Consider the following 27269-nt stretch of genomic DNA (forward strand, 5'->3'; position numbering starts at 1 on the left):
GTGAGATGTGCAGGACGACAGGGCGCCTACAGAAAATGTGCCTCTGAGCAGGAAGAGGAATATAACTGTCATCTGCCAGAGGAGGGGGTATGCGTGTGCAGGACAGAATCATGCTCTGGGGAAAATAAACTGGACTTTTGCCCTAGTTGGATAAGAGCTAGGAATGCTCTTCAGTTGTGGCAAACACTTCTGTATCTCCTAGAGCACAGGTCAGCTGAGCACGCAAACTGACTGATTCAATTCGCCTGGGCTCAGAGTTCACACGCACGACAGAGTTCCTGCTCTGACGTAACCCTCAGCTTGACTGAAACGCCCGACGCCAAACAAGCGACAACCCAAGCCCTCTGGGAAGGCGCCGATTGCTTTCCTCTAGGTTTCTGCCGCCTGCGGGCAGGTATACAAATGCTCGTGCTTAATGCTGGCCCTGTAACTCTAGGAGGTAGAGAGGAATGAAACCAATGACCTACTTCTATGGAGGGCTGCCCCAGAGAGAAGCAGGCCCCCAGCCACCTCCTCTAAAACCAAGAGGAAATTTGGGAAAAGACTGTAGCATTTAATCATCCTGAAGAGCTTGGCAACAGAGACCATCTTTCCCTCCATGTGCTGAATGGCACCATCCCTTCTAGCCAAGCTAAGTGGCCTGGAGCTGTGTTGGGATGTGGGCGTGCAGTAAATACTGCACCCCATCCAGTGCTCACATGAGCTTTTATTCTTGGAGCTGGATTTAGAGCTCAACAATTAACCCTGGAGCTCAGATCCTTATCTAACTGCAGGAAGAAACAAGGGCAGCAGCTCTGAGAACTCTTTTCAGCCAAGAGTATCTCATCTCCATTCAGAAGAGAGTGAAGGAGAGAAGTTAGTCTCTGGAGCCAGCTGTGACGGTAGGTTCAGTCTGGCGTAAATATCAGGTTATTTCCTGTAAACTTAGGGTAATTTCTTTAAAGCTCTCAGCTCACCTGAAGAAGGGTCCTTCTCTTAGACTCTGAGGAAGGCAGTTACTTGGTGTCACCTGGACCAGGTCTCTTCCTAGGGTCACTTTGACAGTGGCAAGTACTTTCCTACTTATCAGTGAGGGCTGGAGGAGAGGGAATGAGGGAGTAGTACCTGGGAGGCAACAACTGTCTTCTAGGCTCTGTTTTTAAGAGGTCTAACATCCTATTTCACCTTCTGCCCTCCCAGGAGCTCCACTACTCCCATCTCGTTCTTGCAACAGGCAGTGATGGGCCATTTCCCGGGAAGTTCAACAAAGTCATTGACATGGAAAGTGCCATCCAGACCTATGAAGACATGGTTAAAGAGGTGAGGAATCAATTTCATTTCCTAGGAAGTGTTGCCTGCTTTTGTTCAACTCCCCTATCCCAGACACCACTGTGGGTATCCGGAGCCATCTGTGTCTAAGAACAAGAGACCAGGATGCCTGCCGGGATGGGCCAGGACAAGGAGCATGTGCTAGTTCTGCATGCCTCAGGGAAGATCAGCTGTCCGCACAAGGGGAAACCTGAAATGCTCAACAGTGTTACATTGTACACAGGAAGTCTGCATGGGGTTCTCGTTTTTTGTTTCCTGTTAATGAACTAGGTGGCTTATTGCTGTTGGGCCAGTGCTGTACCTCAGAAAGGTCTGTTCATGGAGTGGCTGAAGGTATCTGACTTCCTGCACTTAACAGTTCTCTTGTAACACGAGTTTCCTCTTTACTTCGAGATTGAGAAATCTGAGCGCATCCTGGTAGTGGGAGGTGGTGCTGCTGGAGTCGAGATGGCTGCAGAGATCAAAACAGAGTACCCAGCCAAAGAGGTAGTAGTGCATTAGTTACAATCAACTTCATCCTTGTTTCTGAGACTGTTCTTCTGCAATGGTCCTGCTGGAGGTATCTGAGATCACTGGCAATCAGGAGTTTCCATGCCATGGCAGCCTTCGCTCCTACTGCCTCCTCCTAGCCTGCCACCAGCAATTGCTGGCACTAGATGCTTTTCACTGCCTCACTCTCCTTGGGCATTAAGCGGGGTGGAAGGAAGCCAGCTATAGCTGCTCCTGCTTGGCACGTAGCGAGTCCTGTCCCATTCCTGTGTCCCCCTGTTTGCTGTTTTGTCCCCAACAGGTCACCCTCATTCACTCAAAAATTGCACTAGCTGATGTCGAGCTGCTAGATAGCGTCCGTCAAGAGGTGAAAGAGATTCTCCTCAGAAAAGGAGTGCGCCTCTTATTAAGTACGTACTTAACAATGCCTCTGAAAGTCTAGACTCTGAAGCTCTCCAAGCTGCTCTTCTTTGAGCCAAAGCATCTCCTTCTCACCTCTTTTTTCTGACTTTTTTGACTAAGCATGGCTCCCTTGAATTCCTGTTTCTCTAGATACCTCTGGGCTAGCTGGAAACGGCAGCCTAGTAAAGGTCGGTGACCCACAGCTCTCTGTTGTAACAGGTGAAAGGGTCAGCAATGTGGAAAACCTCACACCAAACCAGTTCCAGAAGGACACAGTAGTAAAGACAGAAAAGGGCACCGAGGTGGTTGCTGACATGGTGATCCTGTGCACAGGGATAAAGATTAACTCTTCAGCATACGCTGCTGCATTTGGTAAGTGAAAAGAAAAAAAAAACACTGGGTGGGGAGAAGCAACATAGTTCTTCAATGTCTTGTACTTGAGTACTGTGAGGTTAGGAATCAACCTTGTACAACCTGCAGTGGTTATTCCATGATACAGCAAATGCTCTAACATCACGTTAAATACTTAACTGTGAAGCATGACCTTTGCAAACTTACAGACCATAGATCAAGTGGCCGACAGTCTTATCCAGCTCCTTCTGCTAATTCCTCCAAGGAACTTTAGCATCCTGGTTCAGCATGAGGCAGATGACACCTAGAAGTTTATGGCAACTCCTGCTGTCAAGGCCAGGATTTCATCCTAGATAAAAGCTTGCTGAGTTCTCAGCAAAAATAGGCTCAGCACATTCAGCATTCTTACTGAACTACGACCGTCGCAGGGCGTTCAGCTGTTTAATTCGGTGATACATCTTCAGTCTGTGTCCTCTTACAGCCCCATTTCAGTTATGGCACTACAACTAGGGAGGAGTATGACCATTATACAGTCTGTTTCTCAGGCTGCGTACACTAGCTCTTGATGTTTCTACTGAAACATCAAAGGATGATTCATTTCCTGAGACTGCAGTAATTAACTACAGCAAGGCAAAAAGCATCTCTTCCCTGAGATGTAGAAAAGAGGGTGAAAACCCAACTTCTCACTTTGTGTCAATGACATGTTTGATAACATCATCAGCATTTTGGTGTCTCAGGCCACAAGCAGCAACACAAAACTCCTTCTGAAAACTTACTCTTTGGCAAAACAGGGGACAAAATGGCAAGTAACGGTGCTTTGAAAGTTAACAAGCACCTCCAGCTGGAAGGCTACGAGAACATCTACGCCATTGGGGACTGCGCAGATCTGAAAGAACCAAAGATGGCCTACCACGCTGGGCTCCATGCCAACATCGTGGTGACTAATATCATCAACAGCCTGACACATAAGCCTCTTAAAACCTACAAACCAGGTAAGGTGATCTCCTAGCACCTGGCCTTAGCTGTTGGGCTGCTTTTCTGCAGAGAACAGCTGTTTAACACATACGCTTCAGAACTTGCATGGGACGCTGATTAGAGGTGAAGAAACTCACAGCTGGGGTTGACTATATAAGCTTAGAGCTCAGGCATCATCTTAGTTCTTGCCAAAAATGCTGTAGACATTAATTACCTGTGTCAGTCTACGGACACAATGTGTCCTTTCTTCACTAATGTCTTCCTGATAAATCTACCGGTGGCTGCCTGCTATTCATCAAACTTACTTCCTTTTCCTTAAATTGCTTACTGCCCAATTGAATCCCAGGAACAAGGAGATGACTTGACTTTCTCTTCCCTTCTCCCCTTGAACTATACAACAAACATAAACGGAACAATATAGTCTCAAAAACCTAGCTAGGTGATGGGTCTCATTAATAAGCAACTGATGTAAATACTTCCCGTAACTATGTTGAAAGCTGTTCCACATAGATGGAGGATATCTGGACAGCAGTTTGGTTTTTAAAGGCTGCCCTGTCTATTTACATCTCTTTCTACTTAAATTTTGTTGTCTACCTCTTGGACTCCCTGTTGGGAGGAGAGAATCATTCCACACCACGCACACAGACAGCCCAATCCTTCAGCAATCCCGTTACTGAAAGAGGTAGAACAGATGGTAGAGCTGTGAGTAGTTCTCCTTGGGCCCGCTGCTTCCCTCGTCGTTCAGCATATGGGTCCTGTGCTTAACAGTACATGTGGGTACGAGCTGGGGTGGGAAGGGAGGGTTTGGAGGAAGCACAATACCTACGTGTGGTAGGATTTGATACTTACCTTAAACCTCTACATCTTCTTTCCAGGGTCACTAACACTCCTGCTTTCAATGGGCAGGAATGACGGCGTAGGCCAGGTGAACGGTTACTATGTGGGACGTCTCTTGGTGACCATTGCTAAGAGCCGGGACCTGTTTGTCTCCAAGAGCTGGAAGACGATGGGACAGACAATGCCCTCTTAAGAGGGGATCAGTAACAAAACAGCAAGGAATACAGCAACTGGAAGAGGGTGAGGGTGCACTTTTATTGCTTGGCCGGACTGATACTGTCTCCTGCAGCACCTCCTAAAGCCACCTGTCAACGTGCTGCATTAAAGGGGGTGCCCTGCCTTGCTGTAAAGGGGAAGGAGGCACTTTCCAAATGAAGTGCACAGAAGTTCTCATGATAAAAACCAGGGAAGGAATGTTTCTTTTATTTCCCTGTTGAGATAGCTCTGAGCAAGAAACTTGGTTTACCTTCATTTGTAACAATAAACCCTGTGGTTTTCAAAATACCTGTGGTTTGTTTGTTTCATGTTTTTTCCCTGGCCTCCTCTACTCTTGCTCTTCTAAAAAGTACCTGGCTCTTACAGATCTGGAATCTGTTCTGCAGCATGCAGGAAGAATGGCTCGCAGCACTGCCTGGGGAAAGCCTGCCTAAAGCCTTGAAGAGGCTATGGTAATCCTGGAACTCAACAGAATATAATGCAGCTTTGTGTCAACATCTCCACAGCAGCTTTAATTATGTCACTTAAAGCACTATACTTCAGCCAGAAGAGCTGGCTAGTTGTGTGCTAAGTGTGATACAGCAACCACTTAATTACAGATGCTGCCGCTTTTTTTCCCCCTTTTTTTTTTTTTAAAGTGAGAAATTCCCAGAGCAAAAGTAGGGTTTACAACAATAACCACACTTGAGACATCTTTTTCTTTTTTTCTTATAAAACAAACAAAATCACCATGAAATATTCTCAGTAATTACAGAGATTATTGTGAGTTAAAAGCAAAACAGAAGCTCCTCTCATGCATCACTTCTTCTAAAATCCTTTTCCCCTCTCTGTGGGCTGGAGGCAGAAGTTTACCATCTGCCCTCAAGGGAGGGGAAAAGGGAGCAGAACATTTTTAAGAGCTTTCTTTAAAGTGTGTGTGTGTGTGTGTGTGTGTGTGTGTGTGAAAAATTCATCACTACAAATCTAAAATGAGGTTACTCTTTAAAAACTTCTAAACTAAAGTAACAAGGGACACTAAACAAATTGCTGAAAAGAGATGGTAACTCAATTGCTTAAGGTGATATAAATGGCTAGAGGATACTGATAGCATGAAGAAATCGGACTAAACCCCTCTCACCTCTAGTCACAGCTCTTCATCAAGTCACAACACATCACACTACTACCACTCCCCCTCCTCATCACATTGAAAAAATAAAACCCACCTCTAATGCTTTTAATGCTACTCAGGTTTGTTGAAAAATAAAGTTTCATTTGGCTGCCATTGCTACTTAGTGTCTAGCTTGGCCATTTCTTGCACATAGATGCCAATACTTTCACTGTCGAAGAGCAGAAAGTAAATGTTCTTCAAGGAGGAAGAGCTGGTGCCATCAAAATGGGTGGAAATAGCTCTTAGAGTCACCTGGGCTGCCGTCTGTTTTGGGAAGCAGTTTCTATGTGGTAGGGGAAGAAAACAGAACAAGTGAGTGTCAGCCACCTGTGCAAGCATTATGCAGACGTGATGCTGAAAGGAACAAGCCATAGCTTGTTAAGGCTGCTGTTAAGACAGTGCCAGTTGCAGTTTTGCAATGTGTAAATCCCAGAAACAAAGCCCAAGGTTTTGATAGCAATATTCATCTGCTGCTGCATCAGTTTCCTTGCTGGCAGAGTTACTGTTTTCATTTGCTTCTACTTTTTATAACCACACAAAGTTTTTTAACGCTCTCCCTTAGAATGAAACTTTTCCATGCCATGCCGGGCAGGCTAAAAAGTTCGAGGGATGATTCTTTTTTTTAGTAGAAAACTGAAAAACAAAACAAAACCAAAAAACCCCATCAACTACTCAGCTGACTTCCTCACTCTGTCATTAAAAATACTTTGCTTGAGATTTCAGTGAAAGTAATTGAAATTACAACCCCAAGCCAAATTAAGGCCAAGGTGCATTCATTCATTTTCATGGTAATATTCTCTAACCTACAATCTGAAAAGCTAAAAGCTACCAGTCTTTACAGTAAGTGGACTTTTCAACTGTGCTGACATCTCTTGGGGCACCTGGCCCACATCCTTGAGATTCAAGTTTCTTGGCAGCAGCTTTTTTTCCATCTTAATCAGTCTCATACTCCTTTCTCAAGTCACAAAACCATTCAGCTGCAACACAGTTCCTTCGCCATCATCTCCACCCTCTGAGGGAACTGGCTGAGAGCACACTGTGAAGAGCACAGTTATTATGAAAGTGAACTGCTTTGCATCTCTGTTTATATAAAAACATGACTGCTACAATACTGGACATAATTTCCAGAACTGTTCTACAGTTTGAACTTGATGCCTATCTAATGAAATACTCTGCCTTGCAGTATGCTCATGCTTAGGAACGTCTCCACATTGTTTTATTTGTGTAACACTAAACAGATTCCTTGACCTAGAAAGCATCCCTTCCTGAAGCGATACATGTGCGTCTCTGCCACTGACATCTGGAGGGAAGGACACTCTCCTGCATTCCCTGCTGGAGTTTCTCCGCTGCCTGACAATGCTCGTAACAGTTCTGCTGAGTTTGCGCAACACCAAAGAGTGTCAATGCAGTGCTTGCTACATCAGCGTGCAGGAAGCCACGTACCTTGGAGAGTCTGGATGAGACTTTACTGGGACATGCCGAATTGTCTGAAGGTGAGTTAAGACCCATCTGAGATTTCAGATGTGTCTTTAGGCATAACTCTGCTGGCTGCTCTTGAGTTTAATGCCTCCTATTTAGATTCCACTGCATGATAATGCTGCAGAGGAAGTTAGATTCATGCCAAAAAAAACCTGGCCAGCACAACCTAGGCATGTCCTTCCTCTGAAGCAGGATTACATATAACTTTTCTGCTTCTGACAAAGGTTTGTCTAACCTATACTTAAAGATCTTCAGTGATGGAGCTACATCAGAATACACAGATAAGCCATCCCAGTGCCTAACAATCCTTACACTTGAAAAATTACAGAATTTCTTCTAATAGCATCCAGAGCTGCCTTTGCAGTGTCTTTTCTTCCCCCCCCCCGCTTCCAATAGAACTGTGATGTGCATTTGTTTTTATTTCCCTTCCTAAGTTTAGTACTACTCACTTCTCCTTACTCAATGTTATATTAGTGATTTCAGACTACTTACCATATTTATATTAAAAATCATCCAAAAAAGATCTTGGAAACTAGTCACCAACAACTGCTGTATCCATACTCACTGTAATCAAAATGATTACTAGCAAACAGATTTTCCTACTTTTAGTTCCTGGACAGCATCTGCAGCAACCCAACTAATACGCCTTTCTGGCAGCAAGCTATCGATAAGGACCCTTTGAAAATGTTTTTCAGTTAATTTATATCTGCTTCACAGCACAAGTAATTTCTCATCTAAACTGTATTTCTCTACTTTTTAATGACAAGATCATAGAGGTGAAAAGCCCTGGCACAGTTGAGATATCCCATCTACTGCTCCACTATATCAGTTACTGTAAACAGTCCCTAAGATGGGACAGAGGAAAGATGAAATTTCACAGAACCGTTCCAGCATAATTCCTGATCTACCCAACAAACTCAGCATTTCTTGTGCAGTTATGTCAGTGGAATAAAATGACAGCAAAACCACTAAGTCTTATTTGAAAAACTGTCTTTTTTCAGACCACGTCGATGTCCTTTGATAAATAAAGTGTAAACCAGCAGCACTTGGTAAAACTTACTCTATCTTCTGTCAGCAGGAGTAACTGTAAGAGCAACAGAGAGTGAAATGGAACTAAGCAGCAGAAGGATCTGCACTAAGACTAATGCTTCAAGACTAGATTATTCTTAGATAACGCTCATAGGAGACATGAGGTCTATAGAGACTATTTCTATTGGCATTAAAGCTACAGTTCATTTTTGAAAGCTGAACTTTAATAAAGAATGGTAAAACAATTTATCACATTTTGCTTTGATTGAACATTATAAAGAAAAAGATCTGTCTACAAAGGAAGAAAAATCATTAAAAATTGCACTGCCGCTCTATTCTTTAGTCCCAATGCACAAAAATATTATTTGTCTCCAAAAGTGTCTGTGTAAAAATGGCATTTTCACCTCCTGCGTATTCAGCGATGTGTGGTGATTTCACTGATCAAAATGCAGTTTTACTTTCATTTTATTCACTACCGGGCCAACACAACTGCACTGTACTATGTACTCTACTCTGTCGGCAGTACTAACAAAATCAGTAGTTGCATTTCCAATTAAATGTAAGTGTGCCAACTCCAACACAAAAGAACAACTTCTGCAGTTAGCAGGGCTTGGGTAAGGTTTCTTGTGCTCAGAGACCAAGCAAGATAAAGGAACTACCAGTTTAGAAAAAAAAAAAATAAAAAAAGGAAAAAAGATAAGTACTTTGGATTTCTTAGTCAAGCACATTTTATTTGCTAGTTATTGAGAAAGAAATGTGTAGTTTCACACTTGGTTTCATAGTTCCCTTTTTAAAGCAGAACTACAGCTCAGAAACATTGATTTTCTTTTGAAAGAAAACATTTTGTCTGACTAGTCTCTTTCATATGTATTCTCGGCATGACTTAAGTGAACACCCCACATTTACCTAGCTCAGGTTGCATCACTGTTACTTGCCTTCAGTTTTATGCTGGTATAATCTTATTAGTACAAACATACTTTTAATAAGATTCACCACAGCAAAATGAAGGGATGTAAAATCGGAGGTGGAGCCAACCCATAGCAGAAGAATGACAATTAATGCCTAGCAATAGAAAACACAGCAAGTCCACTCAGCTCTCCTGTGGTTTAGCTAACTTCTCTATATAAAGGCTTTCTGGTCGTCCCATGCCAACACCGCACTTCCAAGCTCCTTTAACTTGGCGAAGCACGGTGTGGGATGGCACTGTCCACAGCTCTCTCTGGAGGCAGGGTCAGCCCCTTTCATGCCACAGACCAGAGGGTACCTTCTCTGTCACAGCAGCAGCTCTCCGACAGAGAATTACACCATTGCAACCCGATACAGAATCCTCCAATGCAGAAAGAGTCATACCTGCCACTGGGGAACGGGGGGAAAGCCACGGACTTCAACTTCTTGTCTTCTGCAGCTGTTAAGCAGTTCTTTATAGTCTCTTCAAGCTGCTCTTCACACTTGTCTGAGCCCCACTGTGGGATGTGACAGTGGATGACAAACTTTGCTGCTAGGCCGCTAGACTGAGTAAGTGCAGCTAACACAAATGAAAATACAACATTTAGTTTTGAATAGAAACCACCCTGCAATGATCTCTCAAGCCAACTTACTTTCTTAATTACATTACCTCTCCAAAGAAACATATGAGAATTAAAATATGCCACAATGGATCACTTGCAATCATAATCTGGCGGTCACATCGTTATTTTGTGATCAATTATTATTTCTTTGGAGATCAAAGAACCCGAGGCTCATTTGGTTAACACACAGTTATTTAATAATATTTTTTAGCTTTCCCATTCCGCATGGCCTCTGGATTTGTTTCATGCAAAATATCAAAGCCTTGCACTGAACACAGTACCATTAATCCCCCAACAGACATTTCTGCAGTGCTGTCACAGCCTCATCTGAATGCGTTGCACAAATATCCTGCATCATCACTACAGCTCCAGAGTGTTAGGGAGTAATATTTAGACCCACTTCACAGCTGGGTAATTTCAGACAACGACATGAAAATCAAAGATGTTTGTTCAAACTCTCTGCCAGTTATGTCCAATTAGGAATCTCAAATTAATTTTTCAGAAAGCCTAGTATTTCTCCAGGACCTGCAGAGTCCACAGCACAGCATTCGTTTGCTTTTGTTGTAGTTGTGACCATTAGCACTTTTGGAAATCTGGGTCTCGGGAATCTCAGGTTGAACACCCTGAAATTAGCTGTGCAATTAAAGCCCAAGGATGAAAAACTTCGGATTTATTCACTTGTCCACCATCACAGCAGAATTCTGTTGCAGGCACAGAGGAATTCTGTCTAATGCTTCACTGTGCTACTTAAATTTCAACTAGAAGAGAAATGTCAGGCCTTTGACCATAGGGAGCAAAAGCGACTGAAAACAACACAGGTATCCTGTGAGCTGCACTTGAATTCAAGCCCATTAGGCTGGAGCTCAAGTGTTTGCAGTAGACCTCCAGTGATTAACAACCTTTTATTATTGCTTGCCTCAAAAGCAGTAGAAGGGGCAATTTCAAACACAGCAACACAACACAATGCTTGAGAGGATACATTTTCCTATCTATTAAACTAAGATTATCTTCTTTCCTGGGACTGTCTTAACAGCATAAAAGCAGTCTATTTTCTAGTTAGATAGTGATGTTGACAGAGAAAAGTAGTTTACTTTGATGTTATGGCATATATTTTTTGATCCTACGCAAAAGAGAAGCAAAATATGTTGCAGAAAAATTTCTGTGTCATTCGAGATTATAAAACTAGGCTATTCATTCAGGAAATTTCCAAAATTAGACTGTTTAAAGCATTTAGTTTCTTGAGTATTGAGATACTAAGCCAAATAAAGAACTAGAAGATATATTGTAATTTCCCTCCATCTGCCCTCCAGCCACCTTCAACCCCTATAAATTGATTTAATTTGTCCACAAAGGAAGGCATAATCTCAAGTCCCAAACTACTCACTGCTACAGATGCGTTAAATATTTGAAGGGAGCTCTTCTGTAATTTGTATTTCTATAATGTAGCTGTAGTGCCTGGGAGAAGAGGAACAATTTCTCTTCCAAAAAGCATGCCAGTTCTAAAGATCATATCACATCTTTCTTTATGTTCAAAGTAAGGTAATTGGATTGTACTGTTCATCAAATATGCATAAAACAGAGTAATTTATAAACTACCACTGTTTTTAAACCTCGTAAGTTAGACTGAGAGCTGTTTCTGATTCTCACTAAGGAATGCAGTCCAAACAGGACTGGAAAGATGGCACATAGGCAACAGCACAAGTTTTCCCTAATTTTTGGACTCCCACAGACAGAAATGACCTAAGATAAATTAATCAGCCTGCTCTAACTTATGGTGGCACCTAGAAGCCCAAAGACAGAATGTGCACAGCACACAGGTATCCTATTCTTCCTTTTTTTTTTCCTCTAAGCAGGCTGTCCATAACAGCAACAGCTTCAAAGAAGAAACAGAAACATCTACATCACATAAGCAAAGGCACATAGATAATCAAGAATAAATCAGAATGTCCAGAGAAAAGGACATTTGAAATGAGCTGTTCCCAAAAGACAGCATAGTACCCTTTTTACCTTCAGCAACTTCCAAAGGTCCTTGAGATTTGCGAAGCTCTTTCACCGTAATCTTTCCCTCCAGCCTTTTCCAATGCCTTGCCTGCAAAGACACAGAGAAAAGGGCCTTGGCTTCAAAAAATCAGCATGAAAAAAACAACTCTACATTATTTAAAAGAAGAACATTGTACATATATTATCCTGTTTCCCTCTATCACCAGCAGCTGACTTTTATGTTTACCACTCTATCTAGCCACCGATAAAGTTTACTTTTTATTGGTTTTGAAAACCCCTGTATGTTATTACTGGAAATCAATATAATTATCTGTAACAATGCTGTCTTAGTCTGACTAATGGTTAAAAGAGCAAAGAGTGGGGCTTTTCAGGACTCAGATTTTCAGCCTCCAAAACCAACTCAACATACAAACTCTACTACTTTCTGAAATAAACACAGCTGGGAAGGTCTTGATGACTGATTGTATAAAACAACGATCCAAAAGCATGCTACTAGATTCTGTGCCTCTCTATGTGACTGACTGCGTTTCTTTTTTACCTCCCTCTTGCTTCAATTTCCATATTTGTACACCAGTGGTAATAATATTTCCTTATTTCACATGAGCAGTATAAGGCTTTGTACATGAGTACTTCTAAAGTATGTAAAATCCTACAATGAAAAGCATAATTAGAAGTGTTATTAATATATATTTTTTTGTCATGGAATTTTCAGAGGCAAATGTAAAAATAGTCCAATAAAGACCGCAGTAATGATTATTTACACCTTTGCTGCTCATATGCTTCAACAAAGCATCTGTGTTTTGATTGTTGTAAGGCATCGTTAAAAAAAGATAAATTAGTGATTAGTCTGTTATACCTAGTCAGATCCAGCCTGATTTTCAGAAGTGTTGTAAGTGATATTTTATGGCCTGGGGAAGATTCAGATGAAACAGGATGGGATCTCAGCAGGCAGCTAGTAGACCAACTACTGTTCCAACTCTAGATCTGTTTTTTCTGCGTGTAGCAGAGCCTCACCTATTTCCTCCTTGAGGTCTATTTCAGCAGTTGTAGGGTGAACGATGCCTTCTACTTTCATGGAGCCAATATGGCTGATGTCACTCTGTGTCAGAGAAAGCTGTAAAATAATAATGAGGGAGTAGAAAAAAAAAATACTAATCTGAGTGCAAAATCAATTTCATACCAAAAAAACTAAAATGAAAGAAGGCTGGATTCAGTCTTTCAGAGGTCAGTAGTTTTATTGTGTTCAGTATGTGTGATTCTGATTTTTAGCCTTTACTTAATTAATTTGTACATGACTCAGTTTATTTTGCAAGATGCCCACAGCTTGGGAGCTTTCTCCAGAGGAAGTTACTGTTAGAAAATTCATGTTCTAGCATCACACTTTGAACAGAAAAGGCTGACTTTGGAAATGCTTTTTTTAAAGAGAAAAATACTTAAATTAAAAAGCTTTTCTCCTATAGAAATGCTTTCCCCCAGTAAACTACTGTAGGGCGATGAGAAGGGCTGAACACTATCCTGATCTATAAAGGCTTCATGACTCAAGTAATTAATCACCCTTTCAGTTCCTGGCATAAATAAAATAAGGAATGCTTTACCCACCCATGCATCTGGATATAGCAACTGGCCAAAACCTGATGTCTTAAGGCGCTCAAAAAAGGCTGCTCCCCAGATTTCACATCTTCATCACTTTGAACAACAACAGAGGACAGAAACCCTAAAAATCACTGAAAAGACTTTACAGTTGCTGAACATGTGCCCAGCACACCTCACTTCTTCCAAGGTACACTGTAGTATTTAAGTCCTAACCAGAACAATAAGCACTGCCCACTTTAGAGAAGAAAGTCCACGGACTTTGGAGGAACTTAGAACACGACTGCAGTCTAATAGAGGAGAGCCAAGTTTCACCTACCTACCCACCCAGATTACTGCTTTTAGTAATCTTTTGGATCTAGTATGTGTCTGGCCCATTCTAGACCACTGCTTTAGCAAAAGATAGGATCAGGCAGACTGAACTCTTAAGTGCTGCTTCATAAAACAGGGTACATCATCAGTACAGGGGGCTTACAGAAGCAGTTTCAGGAAGAACACTTTTTCCAGATGACCTTACTATTGGAAATAATAATAAAAAATCTTGACTATGTCCCCATAGTTAAATCCGTAAGAAAAACTCCAGTTTCATTCAGAGGGTCCAAAAATTAAGGCACGCAAAAAACTCTTTCTCTTGGTGAGTACATGGAAAAAAAAAAACAAAAAAAAAAAACAAAAAAAACACAACCCAAAAAATATGGGACAGACAGTTGGCTGGACACCAAGGACATGCGGTATTTTGGTGGGACAGTTTTTAACTCTGGCCGGGCAAGGTGTCACAGTCTGTGCTGAGATAGAGAAGTAGGCATGCCCTTCAGCTCTGGTGAGGTCCTCAATTTGAACACAGGGAGAAAGGTGTCCCACAGCCCACTTTCAGATGGAGCACCCAGGCTTTTGGCACAAACCAACATGTGGAAGTTCTGGGTGATTCTGGGACCTGGCCCAGAAATACTCTTTTATAAATAATAAACAGCCTAGAAGGTTAAACCTGGTTTGCCAGTATGCCAGGCACAACACAGCCAAGCCCAAACTGAACAAAACTCTAGCACAGCTTAGGCCGATAAATGAATCGGTATGGCTCTCTACAGAGAGGAGAAGCTGACCAGCATTATTCTTGGAAATCTTTTATCTGCAGATGTATTTTTTTGAGACCCTCTACTCCACCCCTGATTGAGTGAGTTTTAGCCTTAAATTTGGGACTACTAACAGAGAACATAGAGAAGATTTTGTACTGGTGTTAGACTAAAAGCATCCTTCTGTTTATGCTAGGCTCCATTGCTGTGATCTCAATCTGTTACAACTTTGCATTACCTTTTGTCCTGGCACAAGGCTCTTGGAGGACAAGATAGTGAAACCATCCCCAGGTCCATCTTCAGATGTTGAATTTGAAGCTCCTTCTTTTTCATTGTCCTTTTGTTTGTTCTATTCAGGGGGAGAAAAAAGTAAGAACTCTCAAAGGAAAAAAAAAAAAAAAAAAAAATCAACATTTACCATTATTCAGTAATGGATAGATTTAATCAGTTACTATAAATCTCATCTTCTTAGATCAATATATTATTCATAGTCTTTTAATCCCCCAAGATTATGTAACAACAGAGGTCTTCACTGTTTATATAATGCTAAAACATCAGTGGTTCATCTGAGGCATTACATACGTTTGTAGTCACATTAAGAGTCAGGGCACCCACATCCATCTGTAGTTTTACTAACAATGAAGGTTGTATTTATGGGTGGGTGTGTGCTAGTTTATTTTTGCTGCTAACAGAGCAGAGTTTATACTAAATCAAACTTAGTAACTTAGTAACCCAGTCAAATGCTCCAATCTGAAGGAAAAAAAACAACTTTATGACCTGAAAAAAAAAATCTTAAGTCTCAGCTAATAAATCATAAATCTGAATCCATGTTGACAGGAGCGAGCCATCACACCTCCAGACAAGCAGTCAGAATGACAAAATGAAATGACTAATAGCTGAAGTTTGAACGCAAAATCCCCTCTGTGGGACACACTCCTTCATGCAGCCTAGCTCCAGGAATAGCAAACCTGTTCCTACCAGGGCTGCAGAAGCATCATCTCACATATCTCAATATTTGCTTTAAGGTACATCAAGAAGCTAACCCTTCCTAACAAGTCCCAAACTCTGCAACTCTGTTTTCTTTTTAAAAGTTGTTGCTGCATATTCTCACCTATGGAAATGTATTAAAGCTTAGAGGCCTTCAGAAAGATGTGCTTAACACAAGTTTAAAAAGCTTAGGTCAAAGCTTAATATTGTTTAATCCTATCCAACGAAAAATTCAGTAGTGTTTTAAGATGCATGCTCTGGAATGACAAACCAAGAGCACCGATCTGGGTTACTGCTTTACCAAAGTAAACCATTTTGGATGGTGAGAGAGGGTGCGCAACTGAAAGGGAAGGTGCAGTAGTCAAGTTCCAATTCCTTTATTCTTCTTGCAACTCTTTAAAAAACCATTAACAACAGCACACCTAAGAATACACAAAACAAAGAGCTTGTCAAAATGACATTTATGTACCACGTCAGGACAAGTTCTATGGATGATGTGATTGAGAGCAGCCCTGCGGAGGAGGACTTGGGGGTGCCGGTGGATGACAGGCTGGACATGAGTCAACAATGTGCACTCGCAGCTCAGAAGGCCAACCGCATCCTGGGCTGCATCAAGAGAAGTGTGGCCAGCAGGCCCAGGGAGGTAATTCTGCCCCTCTACTCCGCTCTGGTGAGACCCCACCTGGAGTATTGCATCCAGCTCTGGAGCCCTCAGCACAGGAAAGACATGGACCTGTTGGAGAAGGTCCAGAGGAGGGCAACGAAAATGATCCGAGGGCTGGAGCACCTCTCCTATGAAGACAGGCTGAGAGAGTTGGGGTTGTTCAGCCTGGAGAAGAGGAGGCTTTGAGGTGACCTCATTGTGGCCTTCCAATACCTGAAGGGGGCCTATATGAGAGATGGGGACAGACTTTTTAGCAGGGTCTGCTGTGATAGAACAAGGGGTAATGGTTCTAAGCTAAAGGAGGGTAGATTTAGACTTGACATAAGGAAAAAATTTTTTACAATGAGGGTGGTGAAGCACTGGCACAGGTTGCCCAGAGAGGTGGTGGAAGCCCCATCCCTGGAGGCATTCAAGGTCAGGCTGGATGGGGGTCTGAGCAACCTTATCTATCGGGAGAGGTCCCTTCTCACCGCAGGGGGGTTGGACTAGATGACCTCTAAAGGTCCCTTCCAGCCCAAATGATTCTATGATTCTATGACAGTGAAAAAAAACCTTTAAAAGCAACCTGGTAACTGTACAAGGCTGAAGGTGTGACATCCCTCAAGTATGTTTTAAAATACAGCTTCCTTTATTTTAAAAGCTAGAGTTCACTGCCACACTGCTAGTGTGGAGATAAAGAGACTCTACACAGTTATCAAGAAAGTATGGCAAAGGGTGATGTGGAAATCTGAAAAGTTTCCCTCAAAGCTTTAAAGGTTTTTGTTATGAAAATCCATTAAAAAAAAATACTAAGTTTGCCTTTATTTCTAAAGTTTACAGGAAAAAAAAAATCCTGGTGTGTCTATTGTCAACTCCTACTTCCCATTTCCAGTTGTTACAAACAAACAATGCAGAAGCGCTAACTTATTCCTCCTAATAATCTTAGTTGGTTTTGATTCCACACCTCTGGATTCCCATATCTGCCTCATGCTTACCTTTTTGGGTGTCCGGGCCTTGGCAGACTTTGCCTTCTTCCCGCCCTTTTTGTTCACCATGGATTTCCTTCCCTTCTTCTCAGGAGTAGGGGAAAGGATGGTCTCAGATTTGCCTTTGGCACCCCGTTTCTTGGCTAGAAGTTCTGGCTGAATTCTGGGCAGGACACCTCCACTTGCAATAGTCACACCTTTTAGCAACTGCAAGGAGAAGCAGCGTAAAGAAGCACATTACAGATTCTCCTAGTCTGCACTCAAGCTATTTTTGCTGACTATGTCACACATATGCAAGAGTCCACACTTCCTAAAGCATTGCACCTTGTCCTTTACCACAAAAAAAACCCAAAGCCGCAAACCCATAAAACTATTAGGGAGAAAATCTACAATAACAAAAAACCTGGCAGGTGACAGTGAGGTCAGCTAGCACATCCCAGAGAACTCCGTTACTGTACTGGTCACTCACTCTTCTCTCTTCCAGTGGTGGTCTTTCTGCATACCTGTCCCTGGTGACTCACAAGCAGTGAATGAGGGTAAGAGAAGATGATAAGCGCCTGCAGGCTACTTAAAAAAATGATTGCACCACAGCCCTGCTCAAAGAAGGACTGGTTGCAGATCCCTCTGGTGGGGAAACAGATTCAGCGAAAGCAAGTATGAGCCCCAAGAACCTGCTTTGCAGAGGTGAACGACAGGAATGGGCTGTGATATTACGTGGAAGACAAAGTCTGGCTAATTCCTAATGGACAACACTAGATCTAGTCCCCAGTTCATAGGCCAGTGACCAGCACCATGGAGCAGGGAATGGGCTGGTAGTGTTAGCATGCTTTTCCCTCTCTCCCGGCCTCTGTTCTGACTTGTCAGTTCCGTTGACTGAAAACAGAGCTAGATGACCTCACAGGCACCACATTTTCATTATTTAAAGCAGCCAAATTAAGCACAGGAATCTTTCAAAGTGTGAATGATGTCATACATCTTCACATGGGGCCAGCCAAGAAGAGATACTCTGAGGCTGACTGAACCTTTCCAGCACCCTGAATGCTGCAATTCGCAGCCCATGCCATGATCTCCCTTCTCACTCTACAAGTTTAGCCAAAGTGACCCCACAAGCAATCCTCAGAGTCAGAGCACTGCAAACCACAGTCTGGTTGCTAATGGGACTTGAGCATACAGATGGGGAGGCAGTCCAGGAGGCAGCAATAGCAGAGAGTGAGACAGATCTCTACCCAAAATGGGCCTCACAGCCAGTATAATATAAAACACACATTTCTACAGCTTTTGGGAAAAGGTCTTCCATATGGTACATTTTCTTTAAGTATTGGATGTCCCTGAGGACAAAATTAAGCATCAAGTTTACCCACTTCAACAGGACTCACAGGCTACAAAATAAGCAAAATTTATATCCAGAGGATTTAAGACGAGATATCTCAGATCCTTCTTTTTTGTTTGCTTTTATTGAAGTGGGCACAATCTTGTCGTCTTCTGCTGTAATAACTGCGTTCTCATTCATGTGTCAGATTAAACTGTTTCTAACCTTCCATGGTAGCAGCTTCATTCATGCCACAGCACATTAACTCTCACACTGAAAAGTAAACAGGTACCTGATTCAGTTCCTCATCATTTGCAACTGCCAGGAGGATGTGTCTGGGGGCAATTCTTCCTTTCTTGTTGTCTCGTGCTGCGTTTCCCGCTAATTCTAGAATTTCAGCTGTAAATACGTCAAGATAAAAATTAGTAACAAAACTGCAGCTTACGTACACTCTGTAGATACATTTTTACATTCCTTCTTAATATCCGTTTACCTTTTCAGGGGCATTTCCCAATTTAAATGGTCTTTGCTACAGAAAGGCAGAAATCAAACCACACTCAATACATCTGTAAGTTTACATAAAATACTTTGTCCTTCCTAATTCCCTAAAGGTTAGCTAGCAGAAAATACGCTAAGCTTGGCTCACATAAGTTCTTTTACAAGTCCCAAGTCAGAATTCTCTTTCAAAAAAACCAAGAAACACCCTATAAGAATGTACACCAGCAGTCTAAAATTTAGCAGTAACCCTGTAACAATAAAACAGCAAAGCATGCAGTGAAACCCCAAACCGAGTACAGAGACAGTTCTGACAAAACAGCAAGGATTCTCAGGACCAGGTAAGATGAAGACTGAGGTGCATTTAAAGAAATACTTTGAAAGCCAACAAACTAGCCAGGCGATGCTGCAATTCTGCATTAAAGGGCAATGAAAATCTGCAAGAAGCTTAATTTCAGAACAAGATATGAAAGGTTTGACTTAGATGCAAGCAGAGACAACGTAAGAGCTTCAATGCATGAACTATTGGTAGAAAGTTCCTTCCACGTCTCTGGGAACAGGAGGACACTTCCAAAGTAGTTCCTCTAAATTTGTAGTAACATTTATACTGTGACTAAAGTCACTGAGCTTTTGCTAAGTGTTGTAGAGAGAACACAGACACATCTTTCTGAGTTTATTTGAACTGTAGCAATCACTGTATTTATTAACTCACACACTTTGGTCCCTACTCTGAAGTTATTTCTCATGTAAGAACTCTGCTGAAACACTAAAAAGGAAGGAGAAAGGAATGTTTTGCTCCAAATAATCATAAAAATCACATTCACACCTTGTTTCATTTAAAAAGTATCCAGCGTCCGTGTCTTCTGCTTTTTGGGTTTGTATTTACATTTGTCAATCACACGGATAAGAAAATAACAGTCCATCACTGTCCTATGAATGATATCTTACTCCTTTTAATAAACTAAATAAAAGAACTGTAACTATTATAAAAAGAAGAACTTTCACAAAAAATCTAGTGGAAATCTACATTATGCTCTCTGGCTAAAATCCAAAGGATTTCAACACAAGGTTTAGTTCTCAGTTCATGGGAAAAATACAAGCTTTCAATGTCACTCAGAATAACAGAAGTACATGTTTGTCATCCAGTTTTCACTACTATATAGCATACACATTTAACTGAATGTTGGAGATGTAAAAAGCCATTTCTCAAAAAATTATGTGCATATTGATGGTGAATTGTTTAAGAAACAGCCAATGTCTCAAAAATTTTCACAATTATTCATGCAAAACTTTCAAGAAACATTATCAAAGTTGCAAAGACAAGCACTTAAATTTTAGGAAATAAAAGAACTGTGGTTGTGATAACTAGGCCACTGACACGAGGAAAAAGCAGTGTGCGACTGGACGATCAGAAATAGCACACTACAAATACACACTGGGCCGACATTAAAAGTTCGGGCAGCAACCTGGGTTCTAGCATTTCCTAACTTTGGAGTGTCTGACTCAGACTTTAAAGGATGAAACTGAAAAGAGATCCTGCATGATCCAGCTATATTTACCCCTGTGGGGCTGCAGGGCTGGAAGTTTCAGACCCTCCTCCCAGACCTCTGCCAGTGGAGCTAATGCAGCAGCAGACAGCAGGAACAGATTGCCATCCATTGTGCAGACCAGCATAAAGCAAGAAAAAAAGGCCCAGATTTCTCCAGTGGGTTTTGCAGATGTGTGCTGACAGCAGAGGAAAATTGCATCAAGGAAAAAAAAAAAAAAAAAGAGCAACACATACTTACCTGTGTGGTAACTGAAGTTCTTTCAGATGTGCCAACAACAGGCACATCCTGCTACCTGTGTGCTCACCCCACTCCCCCAGGTTCTGGGTCCTTTGGCCAGCAGCATCCTGATGGTGCACCCAAATGTCCTCTGCCTAATGTCAAGAGCAAAAAATGCAGAACACTCAAATGCCAGCCATCTACCACAGGACACCGGGAAGAAGGGAATCCAAAGGCAAAGATGATGTATGGCAGACTGCAGAATATGCATACAACTTATTAAAGGATGCCAATTATTTGCATAGGTAAATAATTCCCTTACCTCCTTTCTAATGACTGTTTATATGCATATTTTTCCAATGCTGGAGGTAGGGACTCATAGTCTTAAGAATATAAAATGGCACTTGCAAAAAGTAACATCAAATCTGGAGGCGTCAGTTATCACATCCTCTGCTGATAATAATAGATCCCTAAAGAAACTGCTTTACATTTCAAGTAGAAACATCTTGACAGCTGAGGTCACCTAAACTCCAAGCAGACTAGTCTGAGAATATAGGTCCTATAATAAAGTCCTATACTATAACCAGCTCTTTTGAAATTGGGAATCTTGGTTTGACTTTACGTGCTCTCAGCGGCAGGCATTAAGAACTAAAGTGAAATCTGAAATAATCTTGCTTCCCTCAAGATTCAAAATCCACAAAGATGCCTCCAGACCGGAAGCATAACTTCAAATTTGGATATCTTCAGCACAAACGGTTACCAGCAAATTAGCTCATTTACGCACTCGACAGTTTACCTTGGCCTCAGATAGACATCAAACGGTGGTCAACAGAGTAATGCCCAGAACTATCCACTGACTCTACACAACACCGAGTATTTTTAAAGGAGCCTTTTCTTCTGTTTGATAAGCACCTAGGATCAGGGAAGAACATAACTGTCTTCCACCCAACACAAGCAGCAGTCAAGCTACGACCTGAATGGGATTACATCTACTCTTCCTGTGACATACAGGAAAAAGAGGTTTCTTCAGCTGACGGATCAACAGATTTGGAGTGTCTGGGACCTAAAAGCATCCTAGCCAGGCCAAAGCTCTTTGTTCAGCTGAGCTCAGCCTGCTTTTGTGAAGTGCTCAGCTGGACTGATAAGAAAAGTATGTAAGACCTAACTGATAGCAGAATTGGAAAGATTTCAGACAGGTTATCTTGTTTTCCACTTCCCCTTTAAGACAAGTTGTGACAGTTTCTGTTACGCTACCACGTACAAATCTACCAACAATACCTTTGCTCTGAAAAGACGTATCAGATGATGGAGTCCTTGGTCCTCCATTTGCAAGTGGAAAAGTATCTGCTCGATTTGTCTCTTGACAGCAGATGAGTACAACAGACAGAAGAGTATGCCAGTTGATGTCCTTTGAAGGAGGAAGTACATGCTGACATTGTGTTCTGCCCTAATTTAGAGAAGACGACTTGCCACTGACAACTTCCACGAGTTCCTCTGACCAGCACACTATTCACATGTCTTTTGTTTCCTAATCAAGACGCATCTGTATTCTTTGCCTACATTTTGGGAAGGCGCATTATGGGACACATGCAGTTGATGTTTGATTTAGATGATGATGACTGCAGTCGGCCCTGTGCACGCTCAGAGCATAGTCTGGCATGTGTCTGTTGCAAAGTCCATAAATCCAATGGGACCCGAGGCCAATTTTTCATGGAGTTTTAACTCTGAAGCCAGTGGAGCCCAACACTGTTGCAGCAAACACACCCTTCTGGAGAGGAATTAAGCTGCAGTTTTGCAATATGATTTTCAAGCCTAAGATATAAAACAGCATAGAGAGATTACAAAAAAAAAAAGCCTTAGAACACTGATGAGATGATCTTCACATTAGCTAATCAGTCGAAGTAAAAGTACCTCTTCTTGAGATACATTGCGGTGATTGCTGGCATTTTAACAATGGGATTGATAAGCCAAAGTGCAGCTTTAGCATTGATAATTGTGGCTGCACCCCACAGCCATCGATCTCACACACAAAGGGAAAAAATGGGTATCTAGTAGCTCGTGACACAGAACACATACCAAAGCCAAAAGGCAGTCTGAACCACGTGGCAACTGGGAATAAGGATGCTCAGGATGTATATGCACCATCCAGATGATGCCAGTCAAGAGGCTCAGTGCTTCAGGCAACACAAATTTAGGCCATCAACAGACCATGTGCACAGGTGATCACTCACAGGAGTCACTGGTCCATCCTAGGCCCTCGATGAGCGCAATCAGACAGCTCTGGTCCTGTTTGACTCTTCCGGCCTCATCCACCTTACCCCTATCCCAGCTCCAGAGCCCATTTTCCTTTCCTTGGCAATCCACACCTGAGACTTCTATCTCAGCTGCCTTTCCTGGACAGTCTCCCTTTTTCCCATCTGCTCTTCTCAGTTGTAGTAACACTGAGGCTCAATCTTCCTTTCTAGGTTCTTCATTATCAGCACCACCTCCATCCAATCCTTGGCCTACACCCTATTTTTTAAACTTACTCTCCAGCTTCCTAGCAGGATTTTTGGACGCCCCTTGCCATTTATTTGCCCACTGGTCATCAGTTCAGCTCTCCCACTAGCCAGATCCATCCCCAGCTCTGTCTCTAACATCAATATTCTTCTCCAGTAACTATCGTCCGCCCAAAATATTATGATCTGTTCCCAGTCTCCTCCTCTGACCAGTGTGGAATCTGTTCCCAGTCTCCCAGTCTGCCTAATCAGTTAATTCCAGCCTGCCCTCCCCACCTCACAGACAGTAAGTAGAATTAGCCTCTCCTTCAACTCCTATTCACGTATTCCCTGCCTTCAGTCCCAGACCTCTTGCCACCCACCTCTGTGCTGCTTTTGCCTTCACATCAGAGAGCTTCCTCCCCTGTGCTGCCCGGTATCGCTGAGACCACAGAAAGTCCACTCCCTGCTCTCAGTGCTGTGATCAGGAGAAGCCGGGGACAGCAGCGAGAGGGAAAGTCCTTCTGAGCACCTGTAGCCACGGGCTGAAGCATGCTCAGCCACTGCACGGAGTGGCCCACGTGCAGTCCTGCGAGATGTGGGAGCTGAGAGGTTGAGGTATGCTCCCTTGCTCACGGGGGACGATGTATAAGGTAGTCCGGGCAGCACTGGGAGCTCAGAGAGGCTGCAGCATGCTCAGTGAGGACCAAGTCTTTGGAGATTTTTAGCTGTTAAAATCAAAAAAGTCTCTGCTGAGCATAAGCAACCTGGGTTTTTTCAAAGTTATAGTTTGGTCAAAGAGAGCAGATTTCTCTGAGGTGGCAGAGAGCACCCTTCCCCTTCCATGAAGCATCAAGTCTCTGCTCAAACGCAGAGAAGCACCCAGGCATTTACGGGACAAGTTCTAATGAATGCTTTAACGTAACAAAAAATACGGTTCAACCTGCTTCTGTGAAACAATTGAAGAACCATATTCCCTTACTCCCACCTTCCCAGACTTAGCATGAAGCAGTTCCCCTGTATGCAGGCTTTCAGCCTGAGTAGCCACCATTTCATAGTTGCAAGTCCATGACAGTAAAATGGAATTTGTAATAGGAAGTATTAGACAATGTTAAGAAATGTTACCAGTTTGATATATAATACCCTCTTTGACAATAGCGTTGGAAAACCACATTTTGTTTCTAAAGCTTCCCAAAACCAAAGACTGTATTCACACATACATATTAGCAATAACTAGGTCAGCAGGGTTAGATATTGCAACACTGTTTTTTAATTGAACTATCCACCTTCGTAATCTTTTCAAACAAAACTCCAGACAGAGCACAGAAACTTTGGTTTGGAAAGACCACTATCCACAAAGCAATAGGTGCTTGCTCAGAAACATTACCCCATTCTATTACAACATATTACAGGGTTGGGGCAAGATGAGGTTCTCTCTCCGCTGAACCAAGCGGCTGAAAATAGCATTCCCTTACAATTTATGTGGGCCCCCAGCCCACACATCTAGCAATTTTCTTGCCTGGTTGACTACACATTCTTTTTTTTCTAAAACAAAGTGTAGGCCCACACATAATCTGCCCTTACCATATTAATGATTTAAATTAAACTGCACTTACCAGCCAGAAGCAGAGCCAAGGTATACACTGTTCTACTTCAAATAATAGGTAAACAGTGCTGCGCTGTATGTTATAAAAAGATGACCACAGCTCAATCTGTACTACCAAAGTGCTGCATATTCCAGATGTGCTGTTGACAATTTATTACTACACCTTGTAATAATTGCCACAGCTCAGAACAAGCACCTCCAATGTTTATCCTAGAAACTCCTTTGAATGCTATGGATCCCTGTGGCGTGGGAAGAGAAAAAAAGTGTTCCTTCCCAGGCTGAAGGTCAGCAGAGTCACTACACAGCATGTTATTCAGTTATAAAAGTTAGTGCAATTTCCAAAACCCGTGTCATGTGGTTTTCATCTTGCAATACCCAGACATCCAGAAGTCTGTAGATCACTTCTAAGCGATTCACAAATGATGATAAAGTAAAGCAAACACACCTTGCTATAGAGAAATTCGTATTTATGACATTCCTGAAGAGGCCTGAACCTCCACTAGAAAACACAGAGGCCTACCAACAAAAACAAGGTTGAAAAATCACTGTGGTAGAGCAGGGGAGCTACAAGAGCTATGAATCCTGTGTCTCCACCTTTCCCCCTAACTCCCTGCAGCCTCTGAAGCATCCCTGCTGAGCAGCACTCCACCCTGCAGACAGCTAAACAAGCTCTGCAAGTGACAGACTTCCCCGGTACACCACAACTGCACCAGCTCCACCGAGAGAGAGATTCTTGCAGCTACAATACTTCATTTTTGATGTATGAAATTGGACTGTGCCAATACGAACATATGTATGTTCTTACTGAAGTGAAAGATCTTCTTCAAAATCATTGGAGAACGGATCTTTCTCTCTGATTACATGACCTTAATATAAACATGTTTGATCTTACACAGTAAATAAAATAAAATAAAATGAGTGGAAGAGATCTTGGATTTCAATTCTGCTTTTCAGTGGCATTATTTTTTATTTTAAAACCAGCTCCTTTTCTGGACTTATCTGTTGGTGGAGTTGAGGGTGAACATAAACGCAAGCTTAAACAGTTTGTTTACATTTCTTCCACATAAGCAATACTTTTTCACTCCAACTCCAGAAGTAGCCTCAGAGAAAAAAAAAAAAATCAATTCTCATTCTGCAATTAATCAGTACAAACGTGGAAGTTTCTGCAACATGCTATTAGGCATCATCAGAAATTTAAATTTGATAATTTCACTATCACCATTTCAAATTTTCTCCACACCTTTGAAAGAAAATAGCACTTTTATTGTCTGGTAGTAAGAACAGGCTTTCATGTGTAAAAGAAGACAGCAATGTTTACATAAAGACTGGCATGCAGTTATATGGACAACCAGGCTCCACGCAAGCTTCTTCCATGCCACTTTGGAAATAAACTGTGCTCCTGGAACACAGCCCACTCAACTAATTCCATCCAGGCTTGCGACTGCTCACAGATTCTCTAATGCACCTCAGTCTTGATCTGTGACACCTAAGTAACCTGAACCAGAATCCTCTCTGCACCGGGCGTTGTAACAATTTGCTAAGGTGCTATTTTCCACAATTAAATAAGAAACTGAGCAGATATGATAACAGGACAATCTGAAATACTACAATACATCACTGTATATTGCAATATATTGTATCACTATGTGACACTTGTCCCTTCCTCTGAGGTCAATTTCAGAAAGAAAGGGAAACAACAACTCAGGGTATGTGGGAAGATTTAAACTGTGAAATGCCTTCTTTATACGCTTAGGCAAGCGAAAAGGATTTTTAAAACACAAATGAACAACCTTCATATTTCACAATACTTTGACACTGTTCTGCAAGGAGAAATGCAGCTAGCGAAACAAAGTTTGTTCACTTAAAAAGCACAATAGATGTACCAGGTGGGTTTGCTTTTTCTTCTGTTATTCATATCCAGGTGTATCAAAAGCCTAATTCGTATCAGTTTTCTCTTGGGCAGAAACTACTTAGATGTGACTCCTCACTGTGTGAAGCAATAAAAAAAATAATCCTTCCAGCTAGTGACAAAGCGTGGTGCCTCTAAAGGAGAAAATTTCCATCCTCAGCCTCTTCAACAAGCAAATTAATCTCCTTAGCGTTTTAAGCAACTTTTAACAAATCCTGCACTTGCAGAGCCTGATTTTCAGAAGTGCTGAACACATTCATATCCCATCCCATGGATATCCCTGGTTTTGGTGTGTGATCAGCACTTCCAGGATCAGGTTCTTGGTTTACCTGCTAGGTACTCTATGACGGCTGCCATGTAAACCGGTGCTCCAACACCTATCCGGTACTTGTATGTTCCTTTCTTTAAGTAGCGCATCATTCTCCCCACCGGGAAAATAACGCCTGCCCTGCTTGAGCGTGAGAGTTTGGACATTTTCTTCTTCCCACTTCGGCCCGACATCTTGAAGCTTTGTGCTTTTCAATTTGCTGGTGATGCTTAATCCTTTGCTCCAATCCAAAAGCTGCAAGAGAAAAGAAAGGGCATTGGTGTTCAGCATGTGAGAAACATCTTCATATATTATCTTGTTC

General features: G+C 42.1%; 2 protein-coding genes across 2 annotated transcripts in view; one reads left to right on the top strand and one right to left on the bottom strand.

Annotated features, from left to right (window-relative positions):
* AIFM2 (apoptosis-inducing factor, mitochondrion-associated, 2) overlaps positions 1–4861 on the top strand; it is a gene marked incomplete at its 5' end in the record, with an annotated part of 5303 nt that extends 442 nt beyond the window's left edge. Inside the window, 6 exons of the mRNA XM_009698655.1 lie at positions 1180–1299; positions 1702–1794; positions 2099–2207; positions 2419–2571; positions 3342–3542; positions 4401–4861. Coding sequence (XP_009696957.1) covers positions 1180–1299; positions 1702–1794; positions 2099–2207; positions 2419–2571; positions 3342–3542; positions 4401–4555 — 831 coding nt within the window. The remainder of the gene's footprint in view (positions 1–1179; positions 1300–1701; positions 1795–2098; positions 2208–2418; positions 2572–3341; positions 3543–4400) is intronic.
* Positions 4862–5272: 411 nt separating this feature from the next.
* On the bottom strand, positions 5273–27205 carry LOC104160521 (core histone macro-H2A.2). Its single transcript, XM_009698654.1, is given in 9 exon segments — positions 5273–6008; positions 9584–9758; positions 11809–11855; positions 11857–11890; positions 12817–12916; positions 14701–14811; positions 17088–17285; positions 18680–18786; positions 26970–27205. Coding segments are annotated over 9 exon segments (1110 nt in total). The 5' UTR covers positions 27142–27205; the 3' UTR covers positions 5273–5842.
* Between the last annotated feature and the right edge of the window lie 64 nt (positions 27206–27269).

This window comes from Cariama cristata, unplaced genomic scaffold (assembly GCF_000690535.1).
Source record: "Cariama cristata isolate BGI_N322 unplaced genomic scaffold, ASM69053v1 scaffold15714, whole genome shotgun sequence".
Classification (NCBI taxonomy): Eukaryota; Metazoa; Chordata; class Aves; order Cariamiformes; family Cariamidae; genus Cariama; species Cariama cristata.